At 36.5% G+C, this 23083-nt stretch overlaps 8 protein-coding genes across 8 annotated transcripts; 3 read left to right on the top strand and 5 right to left on the bottom strand.

The window, feature by feature from the left end:
* Positions 1-25: 25 nt before the first annotated feature.
* On the bottom strand, positions 26-2154 carry EV154DRAFT_467089 (V-type proton ATPase subunit B). The gene is made up of 8 exons (XM_051597757.1): positions 1980-2154; positions 1863-1918; positions 1704-1802; positions 1473-1644; positions 1060-1408; positions 725-999; positions 483-670; positions 26-410 (listed from the first exon to the last, which is right to left on the bottom strand). Exons 1-8 carry the CDS (start codon positions 2062-2064, stop codon positions 96-98), a joined length of 1539 nt encoding a protein of 512 aa, XP_051456022.1. The 5' UTR covers positions 2065-2154; the 3' UTR covers positions 26-95.
* Positions 2155-4112: 1958 nt separating this feature from the next.
* On the top strand, positions 4113-5846 carry EV154DRAFT_274911 (uncharacterized protein). Its single transcript, XM_051594724.1, has 5 exons — positions 4113-4219; positions 4277-4417; positions 4522-4672; positions 4735-5009; positions 5076-5846. The coding sequence occupies exons 1-5, from the start codon at positions 4216-4218 to the stop codon at positions 5753-5755; spliced, it is 1251 nt and encodes a 416-aa protein (XP_051456021.1). The 5' UTR covers positions 4113-4215; the 3' UTR covers positions 5756-5846.
* On the bottom strand, positions 5510-7268 carry EV154DRAFT_591850 (uncharacterized protein; the record flags this gene model as incomplete). The annotated part of the gene is made up of 9 exons (XM_051606906.1): positions 5510-5993; positions 6053-6129; positions 6180-6281; positions 6365-6396; positions 6457-6597; positions 6668-6735; positions 6790-6884; positions 6935-6980; positions 7043-7268. The coding sequence occupies 9 exons, from the start codon at positions 7266-7268 to the stop codon at positions 5929-5931; spliced, it is 852 nt and encodes a 283-aa protein (XP_051456020.1). The 3' UTR covers positions 5510-5928.
* A 139-nt stretch (positions 7269-7407) lies between these two features.
* On the bottom strand, positions 7408-8035 carry EV154DRAFT_538817 (histone-fold-containing protein; the record flags this gene model as incomplete). The annotated part of the gene is made up of 3 exons (XM_051604304.1): positions 7408-7649; positions 7716-7800; positions 7865-8035. 3 exons carry the CDS (start codon positions 8033-8035, stop codon positions 7408-7410), a joined length of 498 nt encoding a protein of 165 aa, XP_051456019.1.
* Positions 8036-8224: 189 nt separating this feature from the next.
* Positions 8225-9340, top strand: EV154DRAFT_423632 (uncharacterized protein; the record flags this gene model as incomplete). Its single annotated transcript, XM_051596143.1, has 2 exons — positions 8225-8508; positions 8566-9340. The coding sequence occupies 2 exons, from the start codon at positions 8225-8227 to the stop codon at positions 9338-9340; spliced, it is 1059 nt and encodes a 352-aa protein (XP_051456018.1).
* A 2013-nt stretch (positions 9341-11353) lies between these two features.
* EV154DRAFT_467077 (Ion transport protein-domain-containing protein) lies at positions 11354-17359 on the top strand (the record flags this gene model as incomplete). The annotated part of the gene is made up of 15 exons (XM_051597756.1): positions 11354-11660; positions 11728-12612; positions 12674-12849; positions 12920-13034; positions 13111-13252; positions 13314-13499; positions 13575-14439; positions 14523-14872; positions 15250-15327; positions 15409-15595; positions 15652-15792; positions 15867-15943; positions 16017-16095; positions 16162-16505; positions 16586-17359. The coding sequence occupies 15 exons, from the start codon at positions 11354-11356 to the stop codon at positions 16875-16877; spliced, it is 4224 nt and encodes a 1407-aa protein (XP_051456017.1). The 3' UTR covers positions 16878-17359.
* Positions 17360-18337: 978 nt separating this feature from the next.
* On the bottom strand, positions 18338-20232 carry EV154DRAFT_514256 (uncharacterized protein). The gene is made up of 8 exons (XM_051602108.1): positions 20040-20232; positions 19714-19965; positions 19565-19639; positions 19279-19486; positions 18893-19225; positions 18808-18833; positions 18689-18749; positions 18338-18618 (listed from the first exon to the last, which is right to left on the bottom strand). The coding sequence occupies exons 1-8, from the start codon at positions 20064-20066 to the stop codon at positions 18500-18502; spliced, it is 1101 nt and encodes a 366-aa protein (XP_051456016.1). The 5' UTR covers positions 20067-20232; the 3' UTR covers positions 18338-18499.
* A 708-nt stretch (positions 20233-20940) lies between these two features.
* Positions 20941-23052, bottom strand: EV154DRAFT_514252 (uncharacterized protein). The gene is made up of 8 exons (XM_051602107.1): positions 22966-23052; positions 22633-22893; positions 22490-22564; positions 22237-22429; positions 21866-22165; positions 21780-21805; positions 21647-21707; positions 20941-21575 (listed from the first exon to the last, which is right to left on the bottom strand). The coding sequence occupies exons 1-8, from the start codon at positions 22987-22989 to the stop codon at positions 21100-21102; spliced, it is 1416 nt and encodes a 471-aa protein (XP_051456015.1). The 5' UTR covers positions 22990-23052; the 3' UTR covers positions 20941-21099.
* Positions 23053-23083: the final 31 nt, after the last annotated feature.

Raw genomic sequence — 23083 nt, 5'->3', positions numbered from 1 at the left:
GAAAAAAAAAAGATATAGAAGAAATATTGCTACATTTTATTTATTTATTTTATTTGAAACAAACAATGGGGTTTAAGAGGGGGAATTATGTTTTTTTACTCTCCGGTTTCCTCTTCATCATTGGTATCGAATACACCCTTTGATCTCTTACTGCGTTCACGTTGATAGAATTCGGCCAATACATTTTGAGGAATACGGTTCAAAAGTTCCTTGGGGAAGATACGTAAGAGAGACCAAGCAAGATCAAGTGATTCGTAAATGGTTCTGGATTCATAAGCACCTTGAGCAATGAAACTCTTTTCGAACTTTTCCAAGAACTCAAGAGACAGCTTGTCTTCTTGGTTCAAAGCTTCTTCACCAACAACGGCCTTCATGGCAGCAGCATCACGACCAATAGCATATTTAGCATACTATATATATATATTACGCGTTAGTTTCAAACAAACAGAAAAAAAACATTCTACTCTTTTCTTTCTCCTTACCAATTGGTTGGAAACATCACCGTGATCCTTTCTGGTCATACCCTCACCAATAGCAGACTTCATCAAACGAGACAAAGAAGGCAAAACGTTGATAGGAGGATAGATTTGACGATTGTAAAGTTGACGATCAACAAAGATTTGGCCTTCGGTAATATAACCTGTCAAATCGGGAATAGGATGGGTGATATCTATTAAAAATAGTGTTAGCCCACATGTCTACACTATGGCATAAATAACTTTACCATCATTGGGCATAGTCAAAATGGGGATTTGGGTAATGGAACCGTTACGGCCTTCAACACGACCGGCACGTTCATAAATGGTGGACAAATCGGTATACATATAACCGGGATAACCACGACGACCAGGGACTTCTTCACGAGCAGCGGAAACTTCACGCAAAGCATCAGCATAAGAACTCATATCGGTAAGGATAACCAAGACATGCTTCTCGAGTTGATAAGCGTAGTATTCAGCAGTGGTTAAAGCAAGACGAGGAGTAATAATACGTTCGATACTAGTAAACAAATAAATAAACAAAAAAACGTGATAAACAAATAAAAAAAAGAGGACTTACGTAGGATCGTTTGCTAAATTGAGGAAAAGAGTAACACGCTCCATTGAACCATTCTCTTCGAAATCTTGCTTGAAGAAACGAGCGGTTTCCATGTTGACACCCATAGCACCAAAGACAATGGAGAAATTCTCTTCATGACCATCATGGACACCCTTGGTGGGAGCCATCTTTTGCACAAGACCGGCTTGACGACAGATTTGTGCAGCAATTTCGTTATGGGGAAGACCAGCGGCAGAGAAGATGGGAATCTTTTGACCACGGGCAATCGAGTTCATGGTATCAATGGCAGATACACCAGTTTGGATCATTTCCTCAGGGTAAATACGAGAGGAAGGGTTGATGGGAGAACCTAAATATCACACACACTTTTTTAATAAACAAACGCATAGACATGGTGACCATTGATCATATACCATTCACATCCAAATAATCCTCAGCAAAGATCTTGGGACCCTTATCGATAGGTTTACCAGAACCGTTGAAAATACGACCCAACATGTCTTCGGAAACAGGAATATGTTGTGTTTGTCCTGTAAAGGTAACATGTGTCTGCTTGGCATCGATACCTGAAGTACCTTCAAAGACCTAACAAAAAAAAAAAAAGGCTGAATACATGATTTCAAAGTGTTTCATCTTATGTTTACCTGAACAACAGCCTTTTTACCTTGCACTTCCAAAACTTGACCAGCACGAACTGAACCATCAGGAAGTGTTAAGTTTACAATTTCAGAGAATTTAGGAAACTATAAGAATAAGAATGAGATGCTTTGCATACACACACGCGGCAACTGTTGTGTACATACCTTGACATTATCAAGAATAACTAAAGGACCATTAACACCTGTAACAGTACGATAATCTATAAAAACAAGTTAATCATTTATTATTTTTATGCTTGACTTTCTAAAAAGGATGGCTACCTATGCGAGGCTTTGCAATGAAATCTCGAGTCACAGCAGACTTATGAAGTTCAAAGGCTTCACTGGCACTAAGAGTATGAGCCATTTTCTTTTTTTTTATATAATGTTAACGAAAAAGAGAACAACAACAACAACAAAAAAAGGGGGGGCTCGCCTACTTTTTTTTTTCGATGTTTGAAAGGTTTTCGCTGTTTGTTTCATCTCTTGACTTCTTTTTACGGCGCCGATCTAATAATAAAGACATCATCATTTCCTTTTGTGAACAAGGACTTTTTTTTTTTCGCTTTTCACTTGCACAATACAATGATCCGTTTTTACGGAGAATAATATTGGCTGCATATTCTTTCACAATGTTGAAAACGTAGACATCAAATATTGAGACCTGTTCTAACAGAGATCACGCTTTTGGTTTAGCGCTGTTCCTGATCTGCAATTAGTAGCAAACATAAAGCCACATTTTCTCTTAACGACAGTTGTCTATACACGGTCGAGCTACTATCAAAAATAGCATATTACTACTCAAACCATGGTATTATCTATGCCGACTAAACAGTTCTTCAAAACTATTTGATCCATAGTCTATCAGTTTGTATGCGGGGAAGAAGAACCCCAGTCTACAATTGGAAGAGTTCTATTTGCTCCATGAGTTTGATAATCTCAAAGTATTAGACCCTGCCACTCAGCACAAAATACTTCAAAAGCAACGGTTAAATTATTCTATGAGCAACAGTAATCATTGCGTATAAGAGTTCCGCTGTGCTAAACTTTGGAAAATGATATTTTATGTAATCGTACTAGCAAACCTGAAGCGTACGTATGGTTGATGATAAGAGAAAACCGAGCATAGTGGCTGCCGGGAGAACGTTAATTAATTAGGTACAAGAGGACGATGTAGTCTATGTTTCTTTTCTTGATAAAAGTGTTGGTTCTTATATAAAAAACAGAGCTCTTGAAAAATATGAAGATTTCAGTTGCGGCCTCGTATAATCACAAACCATGATAATCCTGGGCATGAATTCGCTTTTTCAATATATCTTACGCATTAAATGAAGAACAGTCGACTTTGTTTAGCCAAGAATAATGGTAGATATAAATTACAAGCTCGTTGTCCTGTAGTCGAATAAGAATATCCTGAATTTGTTAGAAGCTTGCAAAGTTTAATTGCGTGTTACTCGCTTACTTTACTTCAGTTATCGAAGTCAAAGACCGGATTGAATACCAGTCCGACTATTAAAAAGTACTGATTGAAGGCAAGAACATAATCAATCAATCGGTTTGTCCGGGTATCCACATTTTCACTATCCCTGCGTTACAAATCTGTGGTGTTGGAATGCATATGCTAAAAGTCTCGCTGATTGTACCGGTCCTTTATGTTGGTAACAAACGATACTCATTTTTCATTGATGAACACGTAGAAAAACTTTAAGACCTTATCAGATATGATAGAAAGTCTCCCAAAATTCAGGAACATTTGCGTTGAGATGGCTGACCATTTGAGGACAATCGAATACACTGAAGGGTCTAGATACAACAGATCAAGAGTATCAAAAAACTAGCTGGAATATAGTAAATAGAGAGAAATGCTGGATAAGAGGTAGCTGGATTGTATCCCGCAATCAAAATCACACCAGCAATATCATACTAGTATCAGCCTACATAATAGAAACTGTTTACATTATTGCACTGATGATATTAGAAATAGAAAGACGATGCTCTTTGGGAAACTAATAGTCGAAGAAGAGATTATGTTTAGAATAAAACATGCTGCTTTTACTACTCTCCGTTCAAATCGAGAGCCTGTCGAAGTAAGAATATACCAATAAGCTCATGCATTGAAAATAAAAAACTGTAGTGGCTCAATTTAAGCAATTTAAGCAATTTATCATTATCAAGATCTTCATTATTATATGCAGCTGGAAAATTATAATAATAGTATGTACTTTAAAAGATGGAACAACTGCTCTCTCTCTCTCAAATAAACTGTTTGAGACATGTGCCTCACTATGTAAGTTTTTACATGAACACAGAATCGGGGAATAGTTATCCCGAAATAATGTGACAGCTAAAATAGAGAGAAGCAGAAAAAAAAAGGGTTTTATGATTAAAAAATCTCTCACTTATATTTTGTGTCCTCCTTCCACCCCTATACAAGTTTTTTATTATTTTGTTGTCTTTTATTATTCCCACTGGACAAAAGAATAAGAAAGAATAGATAAACTTGAAGCATAAAGAAAACATGAGTAATGTAGCCTGGAAGACAAAGAAAGAGAAAGGATAACTAACGAATGGGTTAATAGCTGTGCATAGAAGAGGAGGTCGACCCAGTACAAGTGTGAGCAAACGGAAACGACCACAACAACGCAGAAGATCTGCATCCACTTCTGATGAAAATAGTTCGGATTCTGGCTCCATTACTCGTTGTATTTGTGGAGAAACTCGCAAGTATTCCTCTTCATGGCTTCCTTAGGAAGTTTTTTTTTTTATTTATATATATATACATATATACATTTATATATTTAAATGGACTAACTCTTTTGTACAGACAATTTAGGCCTTATGGTTCAATGCGATAAATGTGAAGTGTGGCAACATTGTCGTTGTATGGGTCTTGAACAACCCGATATACCAGACCAATATTACTGTGAACAGTGTAAGCCTGAAAACCACAAGACAACTCGTCTCTCGAATGGAAGGTAAAAAAGCAAAACTATTTTTTTTTCTCCGTGAAAAAAAAAAATACTCAAACACAACTTAGATTAAAGCGATATTATAATGCACTTGGAGCGACTGTAGCACCAAAGAAACGAATGACATTAAATAGTAGAGAGGCGTCTATGTCACTGGAAGACGTTTTAGCTGCTCGAAGTGCCTTGGAAATGTATGAACATCATGAACCCTCCCATTCTCCACCTCCTATTATCCCAGAGGAAGAAGAGGAACATGAAGAGAAAGTGATTGTGGAAGAGGAACGACCCGCACCACCTTCTTCTAATGTGTCGTCGGTTGGACACGATGAATTACCCTGTACAGGTAAAAAAAAAAAAAGAAAAAAATAGAAAGTAATGATCAGTTTGATTAATTAGATAAAAGATACAGACTTAATTGTACCAATAACACGAAAGAAAGTCTACAAGAAACGACAAAAGGCTAATGAAAGTATACAAGGAACAGCAGTAGAAAAGGAAAGCGGAGAGAAAAAACGAACATATAATCGAACGGCCAAACCAAAAAAGACACATAAAGCGAGATCACGTACAGGTACACCACAACCAGCAGAACATACAACGTCATTACCACCACCTTCAGATGAAGAAGTTACACCCAATGGAGATACGATTGCCACCATGTTATTCGAATATTTTTCACCCAAAAGTCGTGCTTCTTCACCACCGGCCAAGTGTCGTCAACCTAGCTCTCGCATGAGTATTTTGGAGATGAACAGAAGAGCCAGTCAGATCCTGGAATATATCAGCTCGATTCAAGTCGAAATGGCAACTTTACATGCTGGTCATGCCAAAGAAGAAGAAGAGGACGATGATAATGATTCGCTAAGTAGTGCCAGTACGCTTCCGTTGGAAGAGACCAAGCATGAGAATCAGACTTCGATGGAAATTATGGATATTTTGACCAGAAAACTCATACAATTTCAAAGAAGGTTTGGATCAAGAAATAGAGCCTTGTATGAAGAAGCCATGATTGAAGGTGAAGGTCGAATCACTCGTAGTCGGGAAGCAAGTGGTAATGCAAACACCTATCGCAACATGATTGCTCACTGATACACCTTATTCCCCACACACACACACACACACTCACACTCACACATCCTTTTTCACCCAACCTCCTTGTACATTCTCTCTTTACTGTAAATATCATATTATCCGAATGCTCACTCAATGTAATGATTTCTCTCTCTCTCTCTTTTTTTAATAATAAACAACAACAAACAGGTCTATTTCAATGGACTATAGTCTAATGGCTTCAAGATATAAGAATGCATACTATCCACTAAACGAACTAGAGAGAAAGAAAGGGTTTAATATATATAAAAATATGATCACGCTGTATGTTCTTACCTGTCTTGTAGACTGTATCCGACCAACCATCTACCTTCCAGGCATCCTCTCTCGTGGTCTTTCTTGCTTGCAAATCACTGTGATATATGAGTATATGAAAAATAGACATTATCAACAAGTCACTTACGGATAGGTCCACATATGCTGAACTGTATGCAAATTTCCCAATTGACTGAACCAAGCTCCGACGGGTTCACAGAACTGACTGCGACATTCTAAACCCTTTCGCCTACACACACATAATTTAATAGAAAGAGGTGAGACAAAACGAAAACTAGATTTTCCCACCAGATTTTTTTTTTAGTTAAATACCAATAATATTCCCATTCAAGCAAGTTACCGGGCTAAAAAAAAGGTGGGTAAGTTTAAATAACCGCTAAATTACAAATACGACTTAATTTTACCTTCAAGTTGTATTTACGAAGTTCGTAAATACCATGGGTGGTTTGAGGTGGAGCTGTCTTCCAGAAAGAGAACTCGAGCATCATGTTATTTTCACGAGAAATCAATAAAGGTCTTAAATCTTTAAGGAATTGAGCATATGTCTTTTTTTTCGTTGTTGTTGTTTTGGAGTTAATAGATCGGGTGGAACGGATTCTCTTATAATAGACTTACTGGGTCCTGAGCTAATTTCTCCATTGTATCTTTATGACCGGGATAGCCCTTATACTCCCAGATATGAACTATAGATGGCCTTACGTCAGCCAACTTATAAAGAAAAAGGGATAAATACTAACCAAAGGTGTCCAATTCTCCTACAATCATTTCCCAACTACCACACAAATGCACGTTATTCTGAGGATCATTGGCGATACGAGGGTAATGTGTCGATCTTAAAGAAAAGTTAGTAAAGCAGAAGCGGTTGTATAAGCTATAACTTACAAGAGTTGAATATATTCTTCCACCTTTTCTGGCTTGACTCGATGGGCTTTTGTGATGAGGTGTATGAGTGACATGATAATAACAACAACCGTAACTATGGAAACTTACTTTGCATTTCATGAACGTACTTACCACGGGCCAGCTTCTTTGAGTGTGTGGTATTATCGCCAGGAATGGTGACACCGCCATCAGCCTCCTTACCGTACAAGACGGATTTGATGAAACCTTGCTTACCTTCTTCGTCCTCGTTTAAAACTGGACGGGCAATCGAAAAAGGACGTAATCCTACACGGGATATCAAAGAGGGACGTAATAGTCTTGCTGCTCTCAACATTTTATGATTGTTTATAGAGAAAAAAGAGAGAGAGAAAAGGGGGGTTTGTGTGGTAATTCTTTATTTTTATATAAGACTGCATTTAAGGTGGTACCAGGAGTATTTTATTCCCCTACAACACACATGACATAATAAAACTCTAATCTGCTTTTGTGATTTCCTCCATATCTTCATCGTCATCCTGGGTTTCAATGACTTCTTCCTCTTCCTCTTCTTCTTCTTCTTCTTCCGTTGTCTTTTGCTTCTTGGAAGGTGATACAGCAGGTGTCTCTTCCTCGTGTAAAGTCTCTTTACGTTTCTCAATAGCTGCTTTTAACGTCATTGTTGTTGGAATCACATCTTCTAAAAATTCAAACTGCTCAATTTCCTTGACCGTACCAGCTAATTTTTTTTTTTAATTTTTTAATTTTAGCACAGTGTCTGGTTATTGAAGTTTCAACCGGTTACCCAAATCTCTATAATATACCGTCTTTCGCTTTTCCTTCTTTGCCTTTGTAAATGCTTCCGTCACCAGATACTCCATAAACAGTTCCTAAAGCAACATACATGATTAGTGTCAAATGACCATGTCTCCATTAGGGGGTGAGGCTACAAACAGTGGCATAAGCAATACAAAAAGTGGCTTCAGCATTGATTAAAGACACATCCTTGTCTTCTTTGATAACGCGTTTAATTCTAGCCAAAGGCAAAATCGTTGTGCCTGGAACTCGTTCTGTTACTGTCTTTTGTGATGATTTCGTCTCTTGTGTCTCTGTAATGTCGCTCATTTGTTGTATAAAAGAAAAAAAAAGAAATTTTATTATTCGTTGGGTGACTGTGGAGTTTTCTTTATAGTGTGCGCGCGCACACACACACATAGCACAGCACGCGTCTTGCATTAATAAACCCCGACCAGAAACCTTTTTTTTTTCTTCTTCTTTTCATCATAACAACAAATGTCTTGCATTACAAAAGAAATGAACGATGCGCCTTTTCCTGAAGGCAATATTGTGGAAGCTGTTCGTACTTCATGCCGTGCGTTTGTAGCAGATAGTCCTGTCAAAGTATCAGGACAAGGTATCGAGCTCTTTTTAGAGAAGCTCGATAGACTTCAATATCTCGAATTATCGAACGATGTGACCATCAAGATGCCGCTCAAATTTGATACAGTGCATGATGAAATGAATTTTATTACCGTGATTGATTTATTAAATTTTGGCAGTGGCTATCGAGTCCCCCTCCATGCAATGGTTGACCGAGGGTAACATTTTATAAAAGATGACAACTACATACACACACACTAATGATTATAAAACAGCGCGTTTGATACAATCAGATTTGGTGCCATGTCATTCCATATTGGAGGTACACCTATGGACGCAGAAACCTTCAAGAAAATGACGGTATTTCAGGTAGCCGAAATCTTTCAATTGCCCATTGATCGCGAAGTACGTCACGAAACTTTGGATTTCGTCACCTTGACACAACCTACCGAACTTCGACCTTTTGCAGATGGTTTGACCTCTGTGATCAACACTACAGGTGAATACCTTGTTGAACATGGATACAAGGATCTCGCGCAATTCATCATGGATCATGTGAAGACAGCCCCTCAAGATGCCTGTTCGCTTGTCAAACATTTCGCTCAACATTTGCCTGGCTTGTTTGATAAATACAAGTTTGATGACCATGTTGTCTATCTTTATAAGAAAGCTCAAATCATTGTCTACCACCTCTATTTGACTTTCCGAGAACAATTACCGGAATATTTTGATTTCAAGGATATCGATCAACTCACCATCTTTTCGGATAATGTTATCCCTACCCTCTTGACAGAATTAGGTGTGCTTCAGATTCCAGAGTCATGGCAAACTCAAATTACTGCCAATCAAGATTTAAGCTTGCAACAAGCAACTACACTCAGAGCCGCAGCCGTAGTCGCATGCGATGATATCGTCATGGCCGCAAAGACCGTGGGCCCCATTTCTGATATGAGCACAGGTGCTTTGGATGTTTACTTGTGGCGTTTAGCTAAAGAAGGGGATTACCGTAAAATCCCTCGTTTCCAATTAAAAGACACCGTCATGTTTTAATAAAATTATATTTTTTTTTTATTGTGTGGATTCCCATTCTGCGTGTTGGGCGGCTGCATTCATGCGTTCCATAAATTCCGATTTGACACATGAATCTGTATTGATACGTGATAATAATTGATTTTCATGCTCGGCGAGCACGCTTGTTTTACTACGGTCGGCATAGGCTGTGATTTTAATCTTGTATAATTTACAGTCTAATGCACCCAAGGCGGGTGACAAGAAATAGTAACGTGGGTGTTGGAAAGCGTCTTCTGTTGAGGCTAATTGCACTGCAGGGACATGAATGGGTTCATCGTCGGTGACAGGGTTTTCAAAGGTGGCTTCAATATAAGGTTGCTTTGTATTCAAGGGCTTGATCAGTTGCACCAACCATGAGTAACTAGTTCATTGTCAATTGAGAATGGTCGTTCTTTTTTGTAAAAAGAAAGAAAAACTTACTGGGCTCCTAATTGCTCGTTTTTAGCATTAATGGCAAAACTAGCACTCAAATCTTCAAAATGTTTGGATTTCTTGAATCGAGGTTCCTTGACTTTTTTATCAAACAAACAACCACACGAAAAGTTCATTTTTTATAAAGAAAAGGCAACTAAAATTATTTTCCTCCCGACCCTTTTAAATTTTTACATCGGATCTTTCTTTTTAACATGAGTTTTTCCTTTCATGATATCTTTGATGATTATCAGTTTGGCACAGATACAACTAATGAGGGTCGTCTTTCTCCACAAATACCACCAGTTTCTTCTTCTGATACTGTACCATTGACCACAGAACTATTACAGAAAAAGGATAGGCTTGATCATTTACTATTTGACACTCATGAATACCCTATTCAACATCGTCGGAGTATTTGCTGTGCTCATCTCTACCATCAACAGCGAAACAGTTCCTCGTTTATTTCTTCTTCTTCATCGCCTCATCATCATCCTTCTCTGACAAGTGGGCATTTAAAAGATACAGGTGTCAGTAACATTCACTCTACCAGCAACAGCAGCAGTAGTATCAGTAGACATGATTTTTCGGGTTTGGTTAAACTCTCTGCAAAACATATGCGGGATATGAAGACACGAAAAGATACATCTTCATGGATATATCAATTGCAAATGGTAGCATCCCGTGTGGTCAATGTACGCACCTGTGAACCTAAAAATACAAGAATGGAGGTAGACGAGGTAACCTCGTTGGCAAAGTACCTGTATAAAGAGAGTCCTGATTGGGAAACCCCTGATAGTCCACAAACAGACAGTATTTCAGAAAGAGATCCCTTATTATCTGCATCTACATCCAACAATTATTCCGCTATACCCATTATACGTAGACAGTCCACTGGGTATTTAAAAGATGTTTATTCACGGTGGAAGAAGCAACAAAGTATACATGCACATATGCGTTTTGAAGGTTCCTCATTGTATTACTTCTCGTCGCACAGTTCCATACGTTATTTCCTATGGAAATTCATTGGATCACGGTAAGTAGGATAATGTTTAGAAGTATGTGTATAAAATATTAAACATTCATGTAGATGGTTTGAAACGGGAATCTTGATTATATTACTCGTACAATGGATTGTGCTTTCCTTTGCTCCTATTCGATTTGATACAGAAAGAGCACTCTTATCAAATATTGGAGATTACCTTCTATTTTTTATTAACATCATCTACACGTAAATACCTTTGTATATTTGAGTTAAATTGTCTGATTTTCAATGTGTATTTCTAATTTAGATTTGAAGCAGGCTCAAAAATCATTGTCTATGGTTTCTTATGGACACGCCAGACCCCCGATTCTGCCGCCCTGAACGCTTGGATGGTGCATCGTAATGAACGAAGGCCTAGTGTATTTTCAATCAAGGAAGATGCAGCTCACCTATCATCACCCACCACCAGTACCCATACCGCACAAACATCGGATTCCATCACAGTAGAACATCAAGTCCTCGCTACACTGATCCCAGACGATAATGATCATCTCAATATTTCTCACACTAGCTACCTCTCCAGTCTTGCTAACGCCATGGATCTCATTTCTATCCTAGCTTACTGGACAGACGTTCTCTTGCTGATCTTTCTCAAGAGACAACCGCCTTCGATTTTACAGGCATTGGCTTCAATGCGCTTACTACGGTTTCTAGTCATGACGGAAGGAACAGCTGTTATTATGAAATCACTCAGATGGAGTTATGAAATGCTTAAAAATGTTATGGGGTTCTTTATATTTTTCTTGCTTCTGTTTTCGTTGGTAGCTTTATTTGTGTTTATGAATGCATTTAATCGACGATGTGCCATAATGCCCCCTACACCTCTAGAAAAAAACATGACAGGTGAAAAAATAAGGGAAATCTCTTGACTGCTAGAAAACTAATTTATGCTATTTATTTTATTACATAGGCATTCAGTTTGTGGAGCCTCGTATATCATGTAGCGGGTACATGTTGAATACCACAAGAAGGGGCGTTTACGATATCGATCTCGGTCAACAATACGAGACCACCAACACCGGACTCTTTTGTCAGCAAGGCCAAGTCTGCATACAGGGAACCCAAAACCAACCGGGATATCATCACATGAGTTTTCAAAACATCTTTTACGCCATGTTAAATATCATGACCGTTATCTCGACCGAAGACTGGACGGATTTAATGTACATGACTCAAGAAAGTGTCTCCGAGTGGGCTTCCTCTCTTTTCTATTGCGCTTGTATTTACCTTATGACGTTCATGATTGTGCCCTTATTTATCGCTGTCATCACCACCTCGTTCTCCCGCACACGTGGAGATAATCTAATACAACATAGTGCATTTGCTTCGAAACATGTTCTATTGACAGTCAAAAAAACATCACAACAGCATCAGCAGCATTTGAAGCATGATGGCGAGGAGTGGATTTATATCAACCCTGTACAGAAATTAAGGGGAACCCATCGTCATACCTTATTTATGTACCTTGGTAGTCTTTTGGTGCTAGTGCATGTCATATGTATGACATTTTATCATGCTCATTTATCAGAGAGGGATACTTCCAGGTTAGACACGGTAGATCAACTATTTACTTGGCTATTTGCCGTGGAGATACCCATTCGTATCTATTATGCTGGTGGAACCAAGTTTTGGAAAGGGACAAGGAATAAAGTTGATACATGTATTGCGGTAGCTACTGTCTCCGATGTATTGCTTGGAAAACATGGCAATTATCATATCTACTTGCTTGTATTTTCTGTCACTCGGTCTTACCGTATCGCTTATTTATTTCCCGGTGTCGTCAAGCTGCTTGTATGTTTAAATGAGAAAAAAAAGAAGTGTTAATCATTCATCTTCCCTTTTAAAAAAATAGTCAGACGTGATTGGAGACGGACAAGGTATTCGAAATTTAACATTTTTCACTTTTCTCGTGATTAGTTTGTTAGCACCTATTGCTGTACAATTATTAGGAGGGGATTTCGGGTTTGTTAAAGAGGATGAACCGTCAATGCGATTTGATAATTCTTATCAAGCCTTTTTAGCTATCTTTCAGGTTTGTGTGTATTTATAAGAACAATAAAAAAAAAACGATATAAGATTATCTAAATGTAGCATAATGACAGATTATGACGGGAGAAAATTGGACAGATATATTGTATGATTCTATGCATAGTCAAGAACATGATTCTGTTACATGTGCTGCTCTTTTCATTGTGTTTATCTACTTTGTAGTCCACTGTTAGTCAACCTTTCTTAAAAAAACATGATGTGCTTTCCAAAAGATAACATTACTTTAAATTTATTTAAATACTAGATATGGTGCTGAACCTGTTTATTGCCGTGATTATGGAAAACTTTGATTTGGATGAAGAAGATATTAAGCAAATACAAATCAAAAAATATATTCGTGAGCATCGATGGAAACCTGAATACTTTAAAATGGATTCCATTAGCAGGTAAAAACACTTTTTCGCACTCTATTATTTTTATCTTATTGATCCTTATATTTATAAATAGATTTCTGTTGCCATTGTTTGTTTTACAAGATGAACGAAAACTTCACATGAAAAATTTACCCCCACATCTCGTGTCGCATGTCACAGCATCAACATTTAAAAAGTTTTTGACAGTACCGCAACAATATAAAAGCTATTCGAAAAAAATAACGCCTCGTTTACTGCAAAGACGTCGAAGCTCCAGCCTGTAAGTTGTATCCTATTTAGTAATAATAAAAATTGATGCTGATAAAAATGCTTTTTGTGTTATAAACGTTTGTAGATCACAATTCAGTATTAAAAGTTTAGTCATTGATCCAATACCATATGCAAGTACAGATTATGAAGAACCCCATATTAAATACGGCGATGAATATGAATTCAATGTAGCGCGCGAAAACAAGGCAGTCATTATTAATAACCTCCAATTGTTTCGATCCATGGGCATTTTAAAGAACGATAACCAAGTTCGTAAATTCTGTACCAACCTGAAAGACAGCGTGTCTTACAACCGATTTATCTGTACGTGCATTTGTCTCAGCACCTTACTGGCCTTGTGGGCAGATGAATCCAATCGATTGTTACATCCAGTCATCATATCCACCTTGATGGAACCCATTCAAACCACCTTGTTGATAGTCTACTTTCTCGATGTTCTTGTTCATATGGCGGCAGATGGCGTATTCATGTTGCCCAAATCGTACCTTCGAAACGCATGGAATTTATTTGACCTGATGAATTTGGTTTCTCAAGTGATTTTCACAGTCCAAACTGGGTATTCAAGTTATTTAAGAATACTGCGTACGCTACGTTCCATTCGTATCGTGTATTATATTCAGGGAACACGCATGATTTTTTTGGATCTGGTCCATGGGTTGCCCAAAATGATGAATGCAGTGACCTTGAACCTGTTGGTGTTTGTACCGTTTGCAATCTACGGCTGTTATTTATTTAGCGGAAAATTTGCGTTATGTAATGATGAAAATGCGGGATCCATCCGTGATTGTGAGGGTGAATTTCAATCGTCTGAGGAGGATAATTTCAATATCTTGTTACCGAGAGTGTGGAAAAATCCATATGATTATTCCTTCGATACTTTTGGAGAGTCACTTTTGCATCTCTTTGAATGTGCTTCTGGTGAAGGCTGGGTGGGTTGATTTGTAGAAAGAAAATAATTAAACGCATAATTATTTAGGTAATGAATGATTTATTCTCTTTTTTAAAAACCTAGATCATGTCCTTGTTCTCTGCTATGAGTGTACCTAATACATTAACAGATCAACCAAAATTCAGTTGGTCGTCATCCTCTATTTTTCATTCCATTTTTTACATTGTCTTTATGTTTGTGGCCTCACTTTGTTCTATCCAGCTATTCATTGGAGTATTTCTAGACATATTCAAACAACGAAGCGGTATCTTTGCCTTGACAAATACACAACGCCAATTCCGAGACTTGCAAAGACAATTGGCATTAGTCAAACCTTCTTTGAAAGCTATAAGGCCAGAGAACCCAATTAGAGCTAGCTTTTATGACTTGGTCATTCAAAAACGGGGGCCATTTGCCCGTTTCATGGTGGCTGTGTTGACGTTGAATATTATGGTGTTTGCGACAGAACATTCACATCAGTCTCCTCTGTTTACTCAATTTCAAGACTGGATGAATTCGGGGTTTCTTTGTGTGTATGTTTTTGAAATGGCTGCTAAAATTGCTGGCCTGGGATTTTGCAAGGTTTGTGTCTTGTCGAACAATAAAAGGGTTGTGTTTCATTGAAAAAAATCATGATTTATAGTGGGCTTCCGCTAGATGGAATATTTATGATTTTGTTTTGGTGAGTTTGACCATTGCTATAACTGTCCCGAGATTTTTTATGGATTTACCAGTAAATATACCACATGTCACGGATCTGCATTATTTGCTAACTGTTTTATCATGAATAGTTTGGCTGGGACTCAGCTAGGAAAATGTTTTTAGTGGGTATTGCGTTTCGTTTAGCTCAACGTTGCGAGTCCTTGGATACTTTGTTTCGATCTATCAGGTAAGAAAATATTTGAATACTTGCTGTAACATTGAGTAGTAGAACTCTGATATTTATTTTGTAACATTATTCATAAAAAAGACGTGCAGTTCCTTCTATATTTTATGTGTCTACCGTATTTGCAATTGTAATCCTATGTTTTGGTGTTACCTTTCAGGAACATTTCTCATCTACGCGATATGGACCTTATGGAAACGAGCATGCTAATTTTCGATCATTGTACACCACCATTTTAACATTATTTCGAATTACTACCGGAGAAAATTGGGTATTAAAAACTTTTTGACTACCCCCCATATATCCCTAATCTGCTTATTTCTGTAGGATTTTCTAATGCATGATTTTACAATCTTACCTCCAACTTGTGTCGGAAAAGATGATTGTGGAGCTCCCACGTATGCTATTGTATTATTTATCAGTTTTTACGTTATTTGTACCTTTATCTTTGTCAACCTTTTCACTGCGGTAAGAAGTACATGTTGCAAAATAAACTTTGCCCTCATTGATTGTCTAATCGGTGAAAGTTTTATGCGGTTTAGATTGTAATTGATAATTTCTCGTTTACGTTTGACACAAGAAACCGGTTTTCGTTAATCACTAGAGCAGATCTGCGATTGTAATGTTTTTATTGTAAAACCAGTTATATTATTTTGTTTAATATATATCTTTTTTTTTCCTTTTATTATTAGATTTAAAGTAGCATGGGCCGACATTGATCCAACCGCATCTGGATATATAAGCATCAAAGATATTCCTCGGTTTCTAAGTGTATGTGGTCAACATATATAAATATATATATAAAACTTATTCCTGTTATTATTGCTATAAATCTAGAGCTTAAATGGAGCACTAGCTGTTCGTATCTATGAGAAACAATACAGTTTGAAAAGTTTACTAGATGCCAGTAACCAAGTAGACACAGACTCAAGTCATCTCACAATTGTACCTCTACCTGAATATCAACAATCATGTAATATGTTGACAGATCGTTATTTCAATCTGCACGCCTTAAGCCAAGTATTAGCCAGTATCGATCCGAATACCATTCAAGAGCGAAAACGACAGTATACGTTAATTTATCAGGAAATTGTGAATTCAGCTTCTCATAGGGGTGTTTCGTTTCACGACATGCTTGAGATTTTAGCCATTCAATTAGTAGACATTTCGAAATCTTTGACGTAAAGTTATTTAAGACTTTTATTTAGCCCCCCACCCCTTTTTCCTCTATTTATGGGACTAACAAATATTGTCTATAAAGGTTTGTCGAACTTGTAAATCGAGCTAGAGTTCAAGACAAAATTAGCAAGGATTTAGCGGCGGAAAGGGCCAGGGGATTAATTGCCATGTTGGTCCAACGTAGAAAATTTCTCAAAGCCAGACAAAAGCCCAAGCTAAAAAGAGTCAAAAGTAGTAGTAGTGCAATCGTTATCAGCCATTGGCTAACACCTACATCTGATCAAAAAAGCGAAACCTCTCATACATCTTTATCCTCATCTGGAAAAGCTCATAGTTTATATAAAATGAGGAAGGAAAATGGTAATGAAACATAATTACAAGTAATCCATTTATCCTCTTTTTTATTGAAATTTGACAACCCCATTTCCATTGATAGTCCCAACCATTGTTGTAGATCCATCTTCACACAATGCAGATTCATTTTTTCATCAGAATCATGTACAGGAACATATGCTACAAGTGCCTCATGCCACACCCATGAGTGACAGAAAAATTCATAAAAGGGATACAGTTCCTGAACCTGCCACTCTTTCCACATATACGAGCAGTCAGTCTTCATCAATTTCAAGTGAAGATGACTTCTTGCCAAGGAAGTCTATAGATTCGACCAAGAAACCCATATTCTTTATCGACACTTCTGCTGAAGAAGTCATTTCTCCTATGGATAAAGATGAGGCTGTTTTTACGTATTATTATACGGTCGATAGAGCCATGGATAAAATGACAAGTCCGGATGCCGAAAAAATTTTATGTGAATTTCAGAAGAGTCAATGGTCAAGTAAGTAAAAAAGAAAGGGGGGGGGGTGATAAAGACGTTTTTTTTAAAAAATCAGCCACTTTAGATTTATTAGATGAGTCGAATGAATGACTTGAATTGATGACCAAGTAAAACCGTTTATATAATAAAACAAAGCTTTTTAAGTGGGAATTGTAAAATATACAATTATCTAGTTGTTATTTTACAGATATCAAACAATGCTTCTTTAATTTGAATTACTGTTATTATTATTAGCATTTTGTAGCTTGCAAACCCAAGTACATCATATGTTATTTTGATCACACGATCTGCACTTGAGATTATTACATAGAGAATAAATGGCCACGTATTAGGTAGAAAGCCATCACATATAATCGGACTTTATTAGATACATACACATAGTTGAATTTCTCTACTTGTCATTTTTTTTTACCAGTGTTTCAGCTTTGTTTGTTAACATTAAAACTCATGTTTTCAAATGAATCAAGGATCACGTTGTCTGTTTCTTATAGAAAAATAAAATCACATTATCAAAACAAACAAAAGCGAAAAATGGTAAAGAAAGCAATAAGGTATATACAAAGAGTAAGTGCAATTAAAAGAATACATATAAACGAACGATAGACGTGTTATCGCACCATCCAAATGCTGCAAACCCCTCTTTTATGCACCTTACTTCTCTTCTCTCTTGTAAATTTTTAAATAGAACTTTTTAGACTGTCCGGCAAATAGCTTACCAAGTCTCAAGTAAAATAAACTGCACTCAAGCATCCATAATCACTTTAAACTATTTAGGCAGACACTCACTTTATTTTTTGACGGGCCTTATGTTCCTTTGTCGCATTTTTAATTGAATGCATTAATTATGTTTTTCTGGAACCAAAAATAGAAACCCGATGGCAACCATGCAAATATAACTGCAAGAGGCAACATGCAGCATCTTAATAAAACTCAATCGACTCTTATATCTATTCAAAGGAAACTGATCAGTACTGAAAATTAAGACTTCCAGCAGCATTCATTACCATCAATTATGTGATTTATTATTAGAAAAAGAGAGAGAGAGAAAAAAAAAGAAAGAAAGAGTACACAGGGGGCGATTTCCTAAAAAAGCAATGATCAGCCTCAGGGCTTAACATGGGTCGCACCAAGTTTTGTTTTTTATAAATACCCTTGATCTTAATCATCTATTGGCATATCGACCCGTTGACCTTCTAATCCGTAAAACGTACTGGCTTGGCTCATATAAGCCGCAGATTGTCTTCTTGGAACCGTTTTAGAAAACAATTTCCAGCGAACTAAGCATGTAATAAGCCCATTGTTAGTAAGAGTGCTATTCACTTCAAATGTTGTTTATCATTTCCTTACCGAAATCTTTCAGTCCCTTATTAAAGTTTAGTTGGCACACAATGGATAATATAATTGTAACCTAAATATTGTGTAAATATGTTAGCTCAACATGGGACAATGTACACTGTAACACCTACAATTGCGGCCACAAGAGTACAAACACCTACGACAAAAAATAGAGTTTAATTTGTATTTTGATTTTCAACACTTGCATTAACTTACAATAACCAGCGAACGCATACCAATCCGTTAAGAATCCCTTCTTATAATACATTACATAGACTGTACTTCCGATAAACACAAATTGAAAGACGATAAAGGACGTCATCAGTAAATTGCTCTCTCTCGAAATAGCATATCGTGACATGACCAAGGACGGAAGGATCAAAACAAGGACAGCCAGTGACACACCCAAGACCGGTATTGTCGGACTACCTTGTTCCCAGTTATAAGAAAAACTTGCAAGCATGATAAAGTAAAGTGCGTACGACGTAAACTCAAAATAGATGTTGATCTTCAACATGAGTGAAAACCATTGAACCTTAATGTACATTTCTAATACAGGTAGTGAGCTAGTGTATAACAGAGATTTACGTGTTTGTATTTACTCTGAATCTCTGTACTACAACCAATTTTTTTATAAACATCCCAGCCGATGTCTTTTGTTGCTTTCTTGGCTGCGAACAATGTCATAGGTGTAATTAGAAAAACTATGATGCTAAGCACAATGAGGAGAGACTGATTGATTGTCGCAAGGTCACCAAACATGATATATCCATCATTCTTATTCTTCCATTTTACTGTTTCTGCAATCATCTTTTTTTTTTAAAAAAAAAAGTCGACCTAATATTAATATGGGGAGGTAATAGTAACAGTTGAAATTCTAGGCCTTACTAGAACACTGAAAATGAAGGAAAGAACTGTTGATGATGCTGACGCCCAAATAGTTTTAGAGTTCAAATGAACGACCTAAACCGCGGGTGATAAGTTAGAAAAAAAAAATTCCATATTTTTATGTATAAATATATATTTCGGTTACGTACACCATCAATGGCCAACCACACCCTCCAAACTTCAAACGCAAGAAACATGACATATTCACCCGATATTTTAAAAGCTTTATCGAACAGTTCTAAATTTTTCTCGTCTGTCTCTGCTCCCTCTGTTTTCGATGCATAGTATATTTTTCGAACATGGATGAGGGTGGGTATAAGCAAAGCCAAGGAGCAGATGGCTTGTATTGATGCCAGTAATAAAAACACTGAACTCCATTTGTATTTTTTCAGAACGGTGTGCTGGGTTAAATTCATAAATTTCATGGATTAATTTTTTTATTTTTTTATTTTTTTATATGAAAAAAAAAATGTACCTTTAATTCGTCTGATATAAAAAGCATTTGTCTATTGAAATGTTGCTAGTGTGATAAGACAAAAGAAGAAGAAAAAGAAGAAAGAGGGGAAGGAGAGAAATAAAAAAAGCCGAAAAAGAAATAGATGAAATTATTCCCTGGCTTAGTTTGTATTGGTGTCTCATGATTCCAGTTATTCGTTAGTTATTCAGCCACAAGGCTTAAACAATAAAAAAAAAAAAGGGTTGATGCCTCAGATGTGCCATTGTTGTTCTTGGCCCTCTTTGTTTATGACGTGTTCTACATCATGTGATATTTTTCTGGAGCCAGAGAAAAGAAGAAACGGGTAAAACCATCCCCGTAAAAAAAAAACTTTATTCATGCAAACTGTCCTTACTTTATGGAATATCCTTTTGTGTAAAGGGACTAAACTTCTGCAACCAATCTTAATCACCTTGATGTTACACAGTATAAAATATTTTCTATAAATATCATCTACCCTTTTTCAAATACTTACTTCTTACGTTCCTATCGACGTTTCGTTAATAATCATAAATCGCTTTTATTTTTAAGAAGTATCACTAGTGTCTTAACGCTGTATATCAAAATATACTTATGCAGACTTGAACGCTTCCAAAATTGTTTTGGAATAGTATATTTGATATGACCAGTAAGATGGTGCACGAAAGAGCGTCAATGATGAGATTTTGATTGTTGCCATGACTACCCACCACAACCGTGTAACCTATGAAACGATTCTTTGCTGATGCTGGATTATATTCCTCATAGTTGCATTTAGCGCGTCAGACACACTCAGAACAGCCTGTTTTCATATTTTAAAGTTACTGGTCCGTACATTTTTTTTTTCATATCAATCTACAAAGATTATAAAAGTGCAACCGCTTGGCCGTAGCATAAACATGTAAAAGTCAACTTTTTAAGTTTTTATTTTATTTCATTTAAACAGGGTAGACACAAGTTTTTTGGTTTTTTTTTGGTTTTTTCTTCCTTTTTTGTTTGTTTGTTCAGTATACAATAAATTTACACATGCATCATCCATATTGATAGATACAATATCTGCTTACAGCCACTTTTCAGATTGAGGTAATGATATTGTTGTTGTTATTGTCGTTGTCAATGTTTCAGTGGTGTAGGAAGGAGGTCTTTCTGAAATGTCAGAATCTGACGTGAGAGGTTTTACTGGACTGGCAATGATTCTATTCGAGTCAAGTGAGTTTGTGTTGATTGCTTGCATGGCCACTCTTGGGACAATAGGTTTGGGTTTTTTAGGGTCTTTTATCTCGATGGTGTTTATTTTATTGTTACCCAAGTAGCGATCTGTCTTGACCTGATATGGCAAATTATCAACACGTTCTAAGGAGGTGGGGCCAATTTTATTAGCATAAAATCTTCCTTCCGAGTCCTCCGACTCTTTTCTATATTGGCTGTCATCGTCATCATCTTCAATTGGTGGTGCCTTATTAATCAATCCAACTTCTGTACCGTTCAAACCGTCGTCATCGGATCTTTTCTTTTTTTGAAACGGATACCATTTCACTAAATGAGTTGTATTTTTTTTTTTTTAGTTTGTTATTATATTATTGAAGACATTTTTTTTTTTGGTTTACCAAATGGTTTTAAACCTTGACCGAAATTAAGTTGACACCTGATAGCCAGGCACATAGTGGCCTAATGAACATATTTAGTAAAACGTGTGCGTGTGCGACAATGAATATCTATTTATAAAAAAACAAGGCTTACCACAACAGAAAAAATAGATGCGAATGCTAATAGAAGTAATTAATATTTAAATTAAACTAGTTTGAATTGCTTGCAATTTAACTCACAATAGATTATTCCGATATTCCACAGGTCATCATAATCAAACAATCCAATAATACAGTAAAGATTACAAGCCAATAAAGCCAATTGAAGAGATAAAAACATGTACATTAACCAACGACTTTCTCTAGTAATTGCGATTCTTGAAATAAATAAACCGACTGCTATTAAAACAGCCAAGACTAATGCAAGGATACAAAAGATCAAATGGCCTGTAATGATAGCTACACCTATTAACAACATGACTTGAAAGAAAATGTCTACTTTAAGCACTAATGCGAATCTTTGCACATTGTGATACATATCTTTTTTTTTCATTTTTGTAGTTGGTATATAAAGGAAACATTCATATTTTGTTTGTAATTGTCAGACTTACTTTGAAGATCAATACTACTACCAATCTTTCGATAAACCTGCCATCCAATGATTTTCGATGACTTGTAAGCGGAGAGAATGACAGGTACGGAAAGGACAAAGAAGGCGACTGTCAACCCAATTTGAAAGTGTAAATTTTCTTTTTTTAAAGGGTTGTCATCCGTCGCTAACCATTTTATTGACTCAAAAATAAGCTATAGTATAAGAAAGTTAATGTCAAAAGCTGAAAAATAGAAATAAAAAATTTGAGTTACCATGACGTTGAAGGCACATGAAAAAACCGAAAACCAGGCTGAGGCCAAAATGGTTAAAGAATTTAAATGAACAATCTATAAGGAGAATTTTAGTACGACAATGTGGCACAAAAGTAAAAAAAAAAAACTAAGCAAAAGTCTACCCCATCGGTTAACATCCACAGTCGCCAAGTTTCGTAGGCTATAAATAACACATTTTCGTAAATGACTCTATGACCCTTTAAATCAAAATAAGATCCAAACAGGGCGTCTTTATTCTCTATATCCAATATCTCTTCTGTATGATTATTTATGTATTCAGTGTTCCGCAAGGTTTTTACTAAAATGGGTACTGACAAGACCGTCTGAAGAATTACGAGTCCAAAGTATATTTGAATCCACCTTGACTTTTGCAGTTGTTCAAACTAGGAAATTTATGCAAATAAATAATGTTGAGTTTTTACTGCTTTTTCAATTATTTTTTTAAAGTGTTTTACCAATCTTCTTATATAAGAGAACATGGTGTTTACAAATAGTGAATAATAATAGTCAAAAAAATAATAATAAAAAGAACAAAAGAGGTATGAAATAACAATTGGGCTTTGTTTCTATACT

This window comes from Mucor mucedo, assembly GCF_025094135.1.
Source record: "Mucor mucedo strain NRRL 3635 chromosome Unknown EV154scaffold_68, whole genome shotgun sequence".
NCBI lineage: Eukaryota > Fungi > Mucoromycota > Mucoromycetes > Mucorales > Mucoraceae > Mucor > Mucor mucedo.
Note: the sequence above shows the minus strand (reverse complement) of the source record. Positions and strands in the feature narration are given on the sequence as shown.

Coding starts and splice junctions, on each gene's coding strand:
- EV154DRAFT_467089 (XM_051597757.1), bottom strand. CDS start 2,064: ATGGCTCATACTCTTAGTGCCAGTGAAGCCTTTGAACTTCATAAGTCT. Junction 1,409..1,472: donor GGATTATTTGGATGTGAATG/GTATATGATCAA, acceptor TGTGATATTTAG/GTTCTCCCATCAACCCTTCC. Junction 411..482: donor GTGATGTTTCCAACCAATTG/GTAAGGAGAAAG, acceptor ATATATATATAG/TATGCTAAATATGCTATTGG.
- EV154DRAFT_274911 (XM_051594724.1), top strand. Junction 4,418..4,521: donor TTGTATTTGTGGAGAAACTC/GCAAGTATTCCT, acceptor TCTTTTGTACAG/ACAATTTAGGCCTTATGGTT. Junction 5,010..5,075: donor CGATGAATTACCCTGTACAG/GTAAAAAAAAAA, acceptor TAAAAGATACAG/ACTTAATTGTACCAATAACA.
- EV154DRAFT_514256 (XM_051602108.1), bottom strand. CDS start 20,066: ATGCTTTTTATATCAGACGAATTAAAG. Junction 19,487..19,564: donor CCTTCATTTTCAGTGTTCTA/GTAAGGCCTAGA, acceptor TAAAAAAAAAAG/ATGATTGCAGAAACAGTAAA. Junction 18,834..18,892: donor GTATGCGTTCGCTGGTTATT/GTAAGTTAATGC, acceptor TTTTTGTCGTAG/GTGTTTGTACTCTTGTGGCC.
- EV154DRAFT_514252 (XM_051602107.1), bottom strand. CDS start 22,989: ATGTTCTCTTATATAAGAAGATTG. Junction 22,166..22,236: donor TAGTAGTATTGATCTTCAAA/GTAAGTCTGACA, acceptor TGAAAAAAAAAG/ATATGTATCACAATGTGCAA. Junction 21,576..21,646: donor TCAAGGTTTAAAACCATTTG/GTAAACCAAAAA, acceptor CAACTCATTTAG/TGAAATGGTATCCGTTTCAA.